Source organism: Ambystoma mexicanum, chromosome 10, assembly GCF_040938575.1.
Source record: "Ambystoma mexicanum isolate Mex_15411 chromosome 10, UKY_AmexF1_1, whole genome shotgun sequence".
NCBI lineage: Eukaryota > Metazoa > Chordata > Amphibia > Caudata > Ambystomatidae > Ambystoma > Ambystoma mexicanum.
The window spans coordinates 1,288,797,549-1,288,809,043 of record NC_090932.1 but is presented as its reverse complement, the minus strand read 5'-3'; the positions used below and the strand labels follow the sequence as shown (position 1 = coordinate 1,288,809,043).

The window sequence follows — 11,495 nt, the reverse complement described above, 5'->3', positions numbered from 1 at the left end:
AAAGCAAATTACCCACTTTCTGTAAAGATTTGTGTACTCTGTATCTTCTGTAGCGCTAGGGAGCCTGTGGAAAAGATGTATGAATGGAACATATGTTTATTTAATAATTGTTAATTAAACAACCAATTTAAGCGTTAAAAGCCGTGACTATGCGCTCCACTACTTGGCAATTATTTTGCTTTCTTTTAATCTCTGCTCACTTCCAATAACATACCCCTGTTGTGTGGATCGTCTGGCTGCTGTAACACTATAAACGAACCTACATTAAAGTTTACAAAGATATCCAGAAACTACCATGCGCTGGGGTTCAAAAGGATTTATAAATGATTATTCTCCTGAACGCAGGACGTGCTACTCGTACATGCTGAAACATTGCAAAGAGACACATATTCAAGTATAAAATGAAAGGCAGAAAATAATGTGAAGCCACGTTGGTAGTGCACTGACACAGAGTCACAGCTAAATTAAACACATCAAAAGTGACCAGGGCCAAGGACTCTGTTAATGTCTGAAGTGCAACGCACCATCCAATTTCGGGTGTCACATAAAAATGTAAACAGAGGGAATACTTGGAAAGCGCATTAATGAATTAGACGCACAAATGAATGGTGTATGATTAGGAAATGTATATGAACTGATACTAAACAAATACTGAGAAAATAACGTTTTGCCATGTGCGAGCCACAAAAAACGAGCAGCAACATTATGTATGAATTTTGCCTGGATAAAGCCCAATAAACGTGCCAAACAATAAGAATTGTGCCTGGACAAAGCCCACAAACGGGCGAAACATTAGCACATGCTCGCTAATCAGTTAATTTTGGGTGTTTATGGGATGTTTTCCTTGTTGGGTGCTTATGTGTTGTAAGTGTGGATAGATAGGGGTATGATATTTTACCAATGGTTGCTTGAAGACTTTTTACTTTCTCTCCTCTGGTGTGTTAAATAGGAAGATTGATTTGGATAATATATTATTTTAGGATTTTGACATTTTAGGAATGTCATTTGATAGTGTAAATGAATTGTATATTTTTCGTAGATTACATTTTGTGTGATAATAATTAAAACAAAATTATGCATAGTTAGAGCTCATGTAGAATTGAGTGATTTACGTGGCCATGTAAATTGTTGTTTATCTTATTACTATATTACTTTGTATATAACATATTTGATATGGAGACAAAACACGTTTTAGGGTCTCAAAAGTGAGATAATGTCCTGTCATGAAATACTTTGGGTGCCAATATAAACAGAAATTACATTTCCAAAGAAACATTAGGGGCCTGATGATGAGTTTGGCGGTATTTCCTGCTAAACTCAATTATTGTTACCACATGCTGTAAAAATCTGGTAACAGGGAGGGTCTGCAAGATTCCAAGTCAGGCAGACCCTTCAGTTATTCCCTATTTTGGAGTCCCAAGAACTCCATGAGAATCAGTTATTAATGGGGGTAACAGACGTCCGGGTTTTGCTCGAACTGTCCCAGAATTGGGCCCTCTGTCCCCCTGTCCCGAGAGATTTTTATATTTAAAAACCGTGTCCTGGTTTTCAGGAAAGGGACGGTGAAGTCTGAAACATTCCAGGTCGAGTACACGAGAGATTCAAAATATCAATTATACAGTTATAAACTGTATATACATTATCATATTTTCCTAATTTTACAATATTTCTTAAGACAACTTTTTTTCATCCCAGGAATGAGCTCCAACACACAACCTTTCGGGTAACGGCTGCATGCTTTAACTGATTGCACAAAGGCTGCGAAATGGATACAAACCAAAGACGGCAATAGCAATAAGAGAAAAAACATGGTTGTTGTTGCCATGCTTATATTCACAGCTTAATCTGCACAATATATATCCAGTAGCAGTGCTAGAAATACAAATAATTTACGATAGGAGCCCACCACTGGAGGTTGTGGGGGGCTTGGAGTGAATCTTCAGGGGATAATGGGATTTGGGGTGTAGTCCTACTTTTATGTTTGCGCCTATCCCGGCTTTTTATTTTGAAAATCTGGGTCATCCTAAGTAATTACCACATGGGGTAAGGCTTTTCTGTGGTGGTACAAAAGCGTGCACAAAAACTAGTTTCAGAACTGAAACTCGAAGTATGGCAGAGTGGTAAAACAACAGGTATTCTAGAATAACTGATGTTTTACCACTAGCGGCCAACCCTTAATCAGGCCCAAAGTCTCAAATGACATGAAATAACAATGTTAAGCAATAATGAAACGGGTATCAAGGGAAATAAAATTCACTATTCGACCTTAACTCACCTGTAACAATAACAAATTAGCCCCCGTGTATGTGCGTGTACATGACTGGAGAGCTAAGTATTTATCAAATTCCGATTTTTTAAAAACTTTTTTCTCTAACATTTCTAACCTGATTTACAAATTAAGTGTAAATATGAAAAATTTGGAAAATTGAGAGACCTAATATAGAGAAAGTATTCTCCCTGTGCTCTTTGTCTAAGAAACCAAACACGCATTGTCTGGATGAAATTGTAATTTTTAAAATTTTATGTTGAAGTAATAGTGGTCAGTTACACAGTTTCTGAAACACACAAAAGTCCAAAGTGAGACCTGGGCACATACCAGAAATACTAAAGGAGTTTGCTGGAAACCCAATGCCAGAATACATTGTTTTTAAAAAAAAATCACTCTTAAGCAATAAATGCTGTCTCATGGTTCTTACTAAACATGTGAATGTGATCTGACTTTACAGAACTCTGTGAAGCTTGCTCCAGGAATTCAGCATTTACAGGGGCTTTGATGTGCACTCGTTTTCTCATAGGAAGTGAAAAGTAACTTTAATTGTAGTGCCCCTAGAATATATATAATACAATATCCAGCATCATAACAAATCAGTAGCAATATTTGCAACTGAGAAAAGTGACATGTAGTGAAACACATGTCTACGAAAGGACAAAATGGTGTGTAAAGTGTACACACCATAAACGTGCCCGTCTTGTGTTACGAATCAAAAAAATCTATTTAATAAAAGTAGTGTGTCACCAGATGTACAAATGATGAACTATTTCAAAATGCAAGCTTAATCAATAAAGTAACTGAATGGACTTTCTGCTCCATTGATTCAGACCAGCTGCATCTCTGGAAATGAGAGAAACTAAAATACTCAAGACCAAAAATCATCAAAAGCAGTCTTGTGTATGTAATAAGTGGGAAACACGGGTAAAACGCTGGTCCCTAAAAGCATAAGGCACCCTCAATAACAGTTAATACTTCAGACGATTAAGAGGCCCCAGGTCCAGCTCTCAGTGCAAGCGTTTCTGAAATACCTTTGGCTTGAATGGATAATTTCAGCCAAAAGATTAAACAAATTAATGGCTGGGTAAAACAAATTATGTTGTTACGATATTCAGGACATATTTTTGTCAACTGGGCAGCTTGAGTCCAAGGTAGAACAAAAACAGCTCTAATCTACAACACTGATAGGACTATAAATGCGAATGTCCATTTACTTACACAGCACTTAATACCAACATTTAGACAGTGTGTCGGCCCCCCAACTATTGCCATTTAAGAGAAGCTGATTTATTCTGGTGGAAAAGCAAGATTATAGAGTCTTGGTGCCAAATTGACAACTCTGTCATTAGCCCTCAAATACGTTTTGCCATTCTCAACAGTTGAGGTTCGTAATATTTAATTTATGCCTCAATGAAAACCACTTTTGATGGGAAATCTCTTAATTTAAAATCCAGTGAAGTTTCAATCATATGCTTCCCCTTTGAGTTTATTTTTCAGTGTAATTTTCCTATGTATGAATATTTGAGAATGCAATTCAGTGTTTGCAATTTTGAAGTGTTTGTCTCTTGCGTGTTTGTGTGCACTACAAGAAATATTTTCCCATGTGTAGCTTTCTTGCTAACCAAGCCATGTTTCTGTTACCCCTCAATATTTTCTCTGCTGGAATTGGGGTTTTGAAGTCTCATAAGGTCCCAGAGTAGCTGAGGTTATGCAAATTGGATTCGCCTGCAAGATTGATCTCTAAACTAGCATATCCTCTTTGGATCGAGGCTAGTATACCCACCCATGAATTCCTGCCGTGAACATTTTGTCAGTTTTAACCATTACAAAATAAATCCCTTTAGTGCAGGTGAACATCCAGTAATATACTGGTGTCAAAAAGAGCTAGAATATATTTCTAATATTAAAGTCTCTGTTTAAAAGTGAAAGTGCAGAACAATATGGGGCTTGCTCTGTGTGTCCTTTTTCTAGGCCCTGTATACTCAGGCAGATCCCCTTTCCACTCCCAAGGCAGAGTGATTCTCCCTATGAGAGGCTTCAGAGGGCAGGCGTTGGGCGGGGGGACGGTACGGTTTAGCTTCTTCTGCTCATGTAGATGCCCAATATATTCAACATTTTAATTGCATGTCTTGAACGCTACAATAACAGAAGTTTTTGATGTATTTATGCAGACACAAGCCTACATTTAAAAGGGCCTTGTGCACCCATTACAAAAACCTACCCAATCACATAAAAGGTCAGATCGTATTAACAAAATTAACAGAAAAAGTAATAAAGTGCTCAAATATTTAGTAGAACCAGAAAGTAAAGCCCATTCCGTCCCACAAATTAGGAATCAAATTGAAAAGCACTCATTAGGACAGCGGCAATCAGCAGCTCTGACAGTTTTTAAGCTCTGCTATGTAGCCTCTTATCTCCGAGGGGCATATTGTCCAAACAGTTCGTATCAGGAACAAGGTTGCCACTACAAGCCAGGTCTTAATTGGAGATAAGAAAAATGACATGGTCCCGTAGGTCCGTAGCAAGAAATAACAGGAGTAGGTCTGCCAACATAGGAGGATGAAGATCATGATATGAGTAGGCAAAACCACAGCACATCGGACATTCCTAAAATGGGAGCAAAAGCCATGGCCCTGGCAACGAATTAGCAGACACCAACATTGGTAGGCCATTAGTGGAAGATTAAAAAAAACTAGCTGCAGGATTCCGACAAAGTATGTTAGACTGCCTTGGAAAAAATGGCCTTTGACATAAACACCAAAAGCAAAACAGGCTCCAACATGACCATCTATTAGCTCACCAACAAACCATGGTCCCAGGGCTGTGTACAGGCTCAGCAACAAGGTTGGGTAAAAAAAGGCGTTCGTTTTACTTAGCACATGAAGTGAGAAGAAAGTCAGTGTAACCACGCCTGGTGGCTTCGTCAGTGCTGGCTTTTGCAAGTACCTGAAGACAATGAGCAACATAACCTGACTCAAGGCTATGAGCAAAAACACTACCTGAGCCAGGATATAGTGGTCAGTAAGGAGAATTAAATTTGAAAGTGAACCAAACCCGAGCGAGATGTCCTCATCCAGAGTGAAAGTATGACCAGCTTTGTGAATTGTTCCAGTAGCATCTTGAACCTTTGCTTGGATATTATGCAATCCTCTAGTGTAGTGTTGTGGGATCCATTTCAACACATACAGAGGACCAGACACATGAACAGCTTCCCCTAAAGGCACACCATCGATATTAATCTGGACAGAGGTGATTGGAGAACTGGAAAACGCCAGCACTCTTATATGGGTGGAATGAGAGATTCGCCCTAGGGGCTCATGGGCCGAGTTACGGTATAGTGCAGATTTGGGATTCGTGATAAGAGCCACAGGCCAATCATTAAACTTCAAATCTACAAAGCTGAAGAGATCATGGTCAATTGCAAGGATCCTGTAGTGCCGGTTGTTCATCCAGTCTCCAAGTTCAAGTTCTAGGGTGCCCTGAGAGTGGCGACTATGCATTACTGGCATCAGCCCTCCTAGAGTATGCAGGTGGCCACAAAGATAAGCCATAGCCGAAGACATTGCTGTGCGGATTCCTGGAGATGGGGAGATGATGGTCGAGGTTGGGTAATGACCAAACCAGATGGAAAGGTTACTGCGCTGACTTTGTGCAGTTAGTGAAGAGAGCGTTTCCATTTGGTTCGTATTAAGAATACCAAAGAAATTATAAGGCCTTTTAGGCCCTGGGGTAAGTGTAGCATCCACACAGATAAAGGAGTAGTTTCCAAATGGAGTGCTGTGAATGTAGTGGAACGAGCCTTCCCTGCGTAGCGCGGAATATGTCCTGTAGTAGTTTCTGACGCTGTGGGAATCTGGAATATTGAAGGCGTCATGATTTCCGCGGATGTCAATCCACTTGGTGCGCTCAAGTACCCTGGAAGTCTGCAGGATGTCCCAGTAATTCTGCCACTCAGCCCGGAACTGGCCAGAGCCCAGTTTGTCCTCCGTCTTGGCATCCGTCAGATCTCCGGTCACCAGCACTAGGGCAGGTTGGATGACGCTGATGCCGTTAGAACACAAGTGTCTAAAGTCGACAGCTCTTTGGGGGTCGCGAAACTGGCTGATGTGTAGGTCGGACACCTGCACGAACCAGAATAGGTTGGTATGCTCAGCTCCTGGAGCGAGGGAGGCAGCATGACTAGTCCTCCCCTGCATGTGGGTGGAGAGGCTGGATATGCTATAGAACCCCAGCAATAACAGCACCAGCAGAGCTGCAACAAGCAGCCCAACCGTGAACCTCAACATTATCTGACGTTACTAGAGCTACCTGTGTAGCTCAACTGCAATGACAAGTCCCGATTAAAGGAAAGGACCTAGCAACGAGTGACCAGCGCGTCATTCAACGTCAGTCCTATGAGTATCTCGTTAACTTATCGACAGGGCAGGATCACAGGCACAGGCGTCACTAGAGAGTGGCCCAGGGAGGCAACTGCCACCCATAATGGATGTTTCCCCCCCCCCCCTGCCCCTCAATTGGTGACCGCCCCTCTTCTGGCAAATAACTATTTCCAGGATTCTTCCTCAGCCGTCATTTGCGCTTGTGCAGGCAGTATTTGCTCATCCTGTTTCTTTCTTCTGACCTGAAAAGAACTCCACGGGAATCGAGGGGCCATGGAAATCACTGGGCCAGCACTGTTAAAAGTAGGCTACCTACATGCTGGGCACATTTCCAAATGTGCATCGACCAAAAAACTAAAAATGCGTTTCCAGTATGAAACATGCTCTCAAACGTACATTCACTAATTTTCTTTTAAGTGTGCTTTTTTTGTCGTACTACCACACAGACACCATATGCTTTTTATGACCATTCCCTCCTTTGTGTTTTATTACAGAATATATCTATAAAGCTGTTACATGGTTGCCAACCTGCTTAATCATAAATAAATGCTTCTATTGTGCTGACAGCAGTTATTAGGAGGTTCAACTGTGGGTTCATGGGTGCCAGCTTTTGATTTTCACTATGGGGGTAGAAATTCACCCACCCTCACCCTGAATATAAGCAAACTGCCACCCCATTCCATCCCCTGGCCGAACACATTTTATAGCACTTGTTTTTTTTCTTTTAAGGAATTGCAAAGAATCATAAGATTTACAGCCAGTTTTAAATATAAAACATTTTAGCAACAGCTACTCAACCTTCTAAGCTACCCTGGTAGCCTTCTACTGTAGGGCATGTCTATGGATCCCTTAATGTGTTCAAAATTGCTGCATTAACAACAGTGCAGTTCATGGCCGGCCTCCCTTGGCCCTCTTCCTGCTCCCACCTGTGAGGCTAAAAACCTTGTGGTCATCTTCGACTCCACACTCTCCTTCTCTCCTCACATCTCTGGCATCTCTAAGAAGTCACACTACCAGCTGCACCTCCTCAGAGATTTTCTTCCTTTCCTCTCTTTCCCCCAGAAGCTTACGGTCTCCGGAGCTCTGGTTCGCTCTAGGCTGGACTACTGCAACAGCCTCTTTCTAAATCTGCCTGCCTCTACTCTGTGCCCTCTGCAACTCATCCAGAACAGGACTGCAAGACTTGTCCTTGGCCTCAAGCCCAGGGATTGTATCTGAAATCTCTTCACTGGCTCCTAGTGGCTGTGAGGATTAAGTTCAAAACCCTCTGCATTGTCCACAAGGCGTTCTGGGGCCTCAATACCTACAACTCTCGCTTCCTAAATATATTCCTTCTCAAACTCTTCGATCACCTGCCTCCAACTCCCTCAGGGTCAGTCGCTTCTCCAAGCAACGAGTTGGTGGTAGATCTCTTTCTTCAGCTGGGGCCTCCCTCTGGAACAGCCTCCCTACCTCTCTGAAAATTGAGGAGAACCATCTCTGGTTCTGGAAGCACCTCAAGACCTTCCTCTTGGCTTCTGCTTTCTCTCCTCCTCTCCCCTGCTGAACTCCTGGCTGAAACTGAAATTGCACTGGTCACCTAGCTACCCTCTGTTCTCGGGCCCAGGTCCTCTCCCCGCCAGTTGCCCACCTGCACTGCCCCCCCTGGCAACCCATGCACTCTCGGGCTGTTTCTGTATCCCCACAGCCCCCTACCAGCACTTGACACCTGATGTCTGCACTTACCCTTGCCCCTGCCACCAGCGGGCCACACGTCTTATTTATTGTTCCTATTCATTGTTTCTATTTTTACTGTTTATCCTATGTACTGCACTTTCCCCCCCCCTGGCACTTTTCCCCTTCCCCCCCTTCCGTGCACTTGCGCGATCTCAATGTCATCTGGCTTAGTAAGATCGTTGTCTCTGTCTTCCCTCTGTTTCCCTCCCTTGCCTCGTCGCGCCTTGAAACACTTGTGTATAGGCGCGTTATAAATGCCATATCATATCATGTACATGACTTCAAAGTCAACAGTATTTCATCTCCAGCTATGCTGACCCTGTGCATATATTCATTTACGGTGTACCAGTGGCGGCTTCTCCATAATGGGTGAGGGGTGATGACCCACGGGCAACATCGCCCATTATGGAGGAGCCAAGGAGCCAGCCCATTGTAAACACTGAGCACTCTCTCAGTTTCTATTAGCAGCTGAAGGAGCGTGCCTTGGCTGGCTTGAATTGTTAAAGGAAAACGCAGTTTCCGTCTGACAGTTCTGTTCCACAGCTTTGCATATCGAATGAGCCATGCAATGCTGGGGGAGTTTTGCGTCCCCAACATTGCATGGCCCATTGGGGATGCTAGCTGAGGAACTGCATGTTTATATGTGCTATGGGAAGCGCTATTGTGCCTCCTCGCAAATACAAACAGAGCGGGCCACTTTGTCATCAGCCCTCAAGCTCTTGCGCACATGTGCATGAGCCAGGAAGCGCTCTTTGCTTCCTGTTTCCTGTTTATGCTACGTGGAAACTGGGGCACTGAGAGGGGACATCAGGACCTGGTCAGAAGGTATGTTAATTTAAATATGTGTATGCCTGTGTTGTGTGTAATGAGTGAGTGTAGGATGATGGGTGTGCGTTCGAATGAGCATATGCATGCTGTGTGTGAAGGATATGTGTGTGTGCACGTGTGTTTGTATTGGCATGTGGAGCTTATTTTGGCAGGAGGGGGGGTTGTGCATCAGCCAAAATCAGTTCCCTGTGTGAGGTGCTGGGTAGGCCCTTGGGGGCAGGCATGGTATTTATTTGACTGGCCATTTATGATAGATGCCTAGAAAAAAATAATACTGTGCCTATTCCTTTGCCCCCCCACCATCACCTTGCGTGCACACATAATCACATTGTGTGTGTGTTATGTAGTCAGCTGGAGACAAACAAGGTTTTCCTTTCACAGCGGTTTATTGCACTACAAATACTGGTCACAGATCAATAACTTCTGCCAACTGATGACGGTTCCTTTCACCTCGTAGGCACAGGCGTTTTGCCTTGCTTTACTTGCACCTTCCGCTGCTGGGCTTAATTAGTTCCAAAATAGTCTTTTCAACAGCCAGGCGATTACAGGCTTTCACCCTTCAAACCTGTCTGTCGGCCATGAAAACGAAAATAACAAATTGCAATAGTACACACGTCACCCCTCCGATTCCTTCTTCTTCGGCGGCCGTTTCTCTCCACTAGAATGTCTTGAGCCTCAGACCAGGTACGGCATCAATCTGTGGGCTTTCCGCTTATTACTAGTAAGCCACTAGTATTCTTGGCTGGTCTCACTCCACTCGGGTGTGGCGTCTCCCACCACGCCCTGCTCCTGCAAGATAAGACGCCTTCTGAGTCTCTTGGAGTTGCATTTAACCTCTGCCCGGCCCCTCCCCCGTCATCAGCCCCATGTGTTCTCAGCAACGGTTTTAACACACCTGATTCTGATTCCCCACCTCCTCCCTGCTCCGTCCACTGTGGGTTAAGCCTGTACATTGCTTGTGTTCGGGCGGTTCTAACATAAGGAAACCCAGTTCTCCCTTTCCTCTTTTTCCTTTCTTTACCCATCTGTGTGCCTCCCCCCTGATGCAGTATTTTGTGGGGCATTCTGGGATCTGTAGTCTGTCTCTTTTCATTGATGGCCAGCACTTGACGGGCCCCTTCCACAACCCCTTCCTTTCTCCCAGTATCCAGGGTGGCTGCCACTGCTTCAACCTCACATACTCCCCCCAAGGACCCATGCCGTTCGGGCAGGTCCATGGCACGTGACAAGTAATCAGCCACCATCTGATATTTTCCTGGTTTTTGCACAGTCACGAACTGGTAAGGCTGTAGCGTCAAAAACCATCTCAGAACTCTATGATTTGAGTCTTTTTGTGTAGCCAACCATTTTAGGGGTGCATGATCGGTAAAAATGGTAAACCGTCTACCCAGTAGGTAATATCGGAGAGACTCCACAGCCCATTTTATGGCCAGGCATTCCTTCTCCAGCGTTGAGTACGGAATCTCGTGTGGAAGTAACTTCCTACTGATGAAGGCTATTGGGAAAAGGTTTTGCTCCGTCCCCTGGGACAGCACTGCTCCTAAACCACATCCCGAGGCATCCGCCTGCAAATAGAATTCCTTTGAAAAGTCAGGACAATGCAGAACAGGTTTTGTGGAAATCATCCGGATCAGCGTCTGAAATGCTTGCACTGCCTCCGAGGTGATCTGTAGGGGACGGTTTGTTTTCAGCGCATCTGTAAGCGGTGCAGCTATGGTAGAGAAGTGTGGCAAGAATCTCCTATAATACCCCACAAACCCCAAGAAGGCTCGAATTTCTTTCCTAGTTTCGGGAGGCCTAAGCTTCTGTAGGGCTTGAATCTTGTCCAAAAGGGGGGTTATCACCCCTCCCCCCACTGCATACCCCAAGTATTTGGTTGTGTGTGCTGCCAGTTTAGTCTTTTTTGGGTTAATGTGCAGACCAGCCTCTTTTAATGATTGTATCACTTGGGTCAAATGTGCCAGGTGTTCGTTCCACGTATGGCTGAAGATCACTATGTCATCCAAGTAAGCCGCGGCATATTCTTCGTGTGGTCTCAAGATTTTATCCATTAATGCCTGGAATGTGGCTGGTGCCCCATGCAAACCAAAGGGTAGGACAGTGAACTGAAACAAGCCTTGAGGTGTCGAAAAGGTGGTTTTCTCCTGGTCTGCTTGGTTGAGGGGGATCTGCCAATACCCCTTGGTTAAATCCAGGGTGCTCAGGAATGAGGCTGAACCCAGTTTTTCTATCAGTTCATCAATTCTGGGCATTGGGTAGGCTTCATAGTGGGATAATACAGAACCTGGTAGTACCATCAGGTT

General features: G+C 44.0%; 1 protein-coding gene across 1 annotated transcript; it reads right to left on the bottom strand.

Annotated features, from left to right (window-relative positions):
- Nucleotides 1-2,498: 2,498 nt before the first annotated feature.
- Nucleotides 2,499-6,619, bottom strand: TMEM62 (transmembrane protein 62). The gene has a single exon (XM_069619288.1). It carries the CDS (start codon nt 6,553-6,555, stop codon nt 4,639-4,641), a length of 1,917 nt encoding a protein of 638 aa, XP_069475389.1. The 5' UTR covers nt 6,556-6,619; the 3' UTR covers nt 2,499-4,638.
- Nucleotides 6,620-11,495: the final 4,876 nt, after the last annotated feature.

Bases quoted from the DNA above. Each gene is read 5' to 3' on its own strand.
- TMEM62 (XM_069619288.1), bottom strand. From the start codon at position 6,555: ATGTTGAGGTTCACGGTTGGGCTGCTTGTTGCAGCTCTGCTGGTGCTG.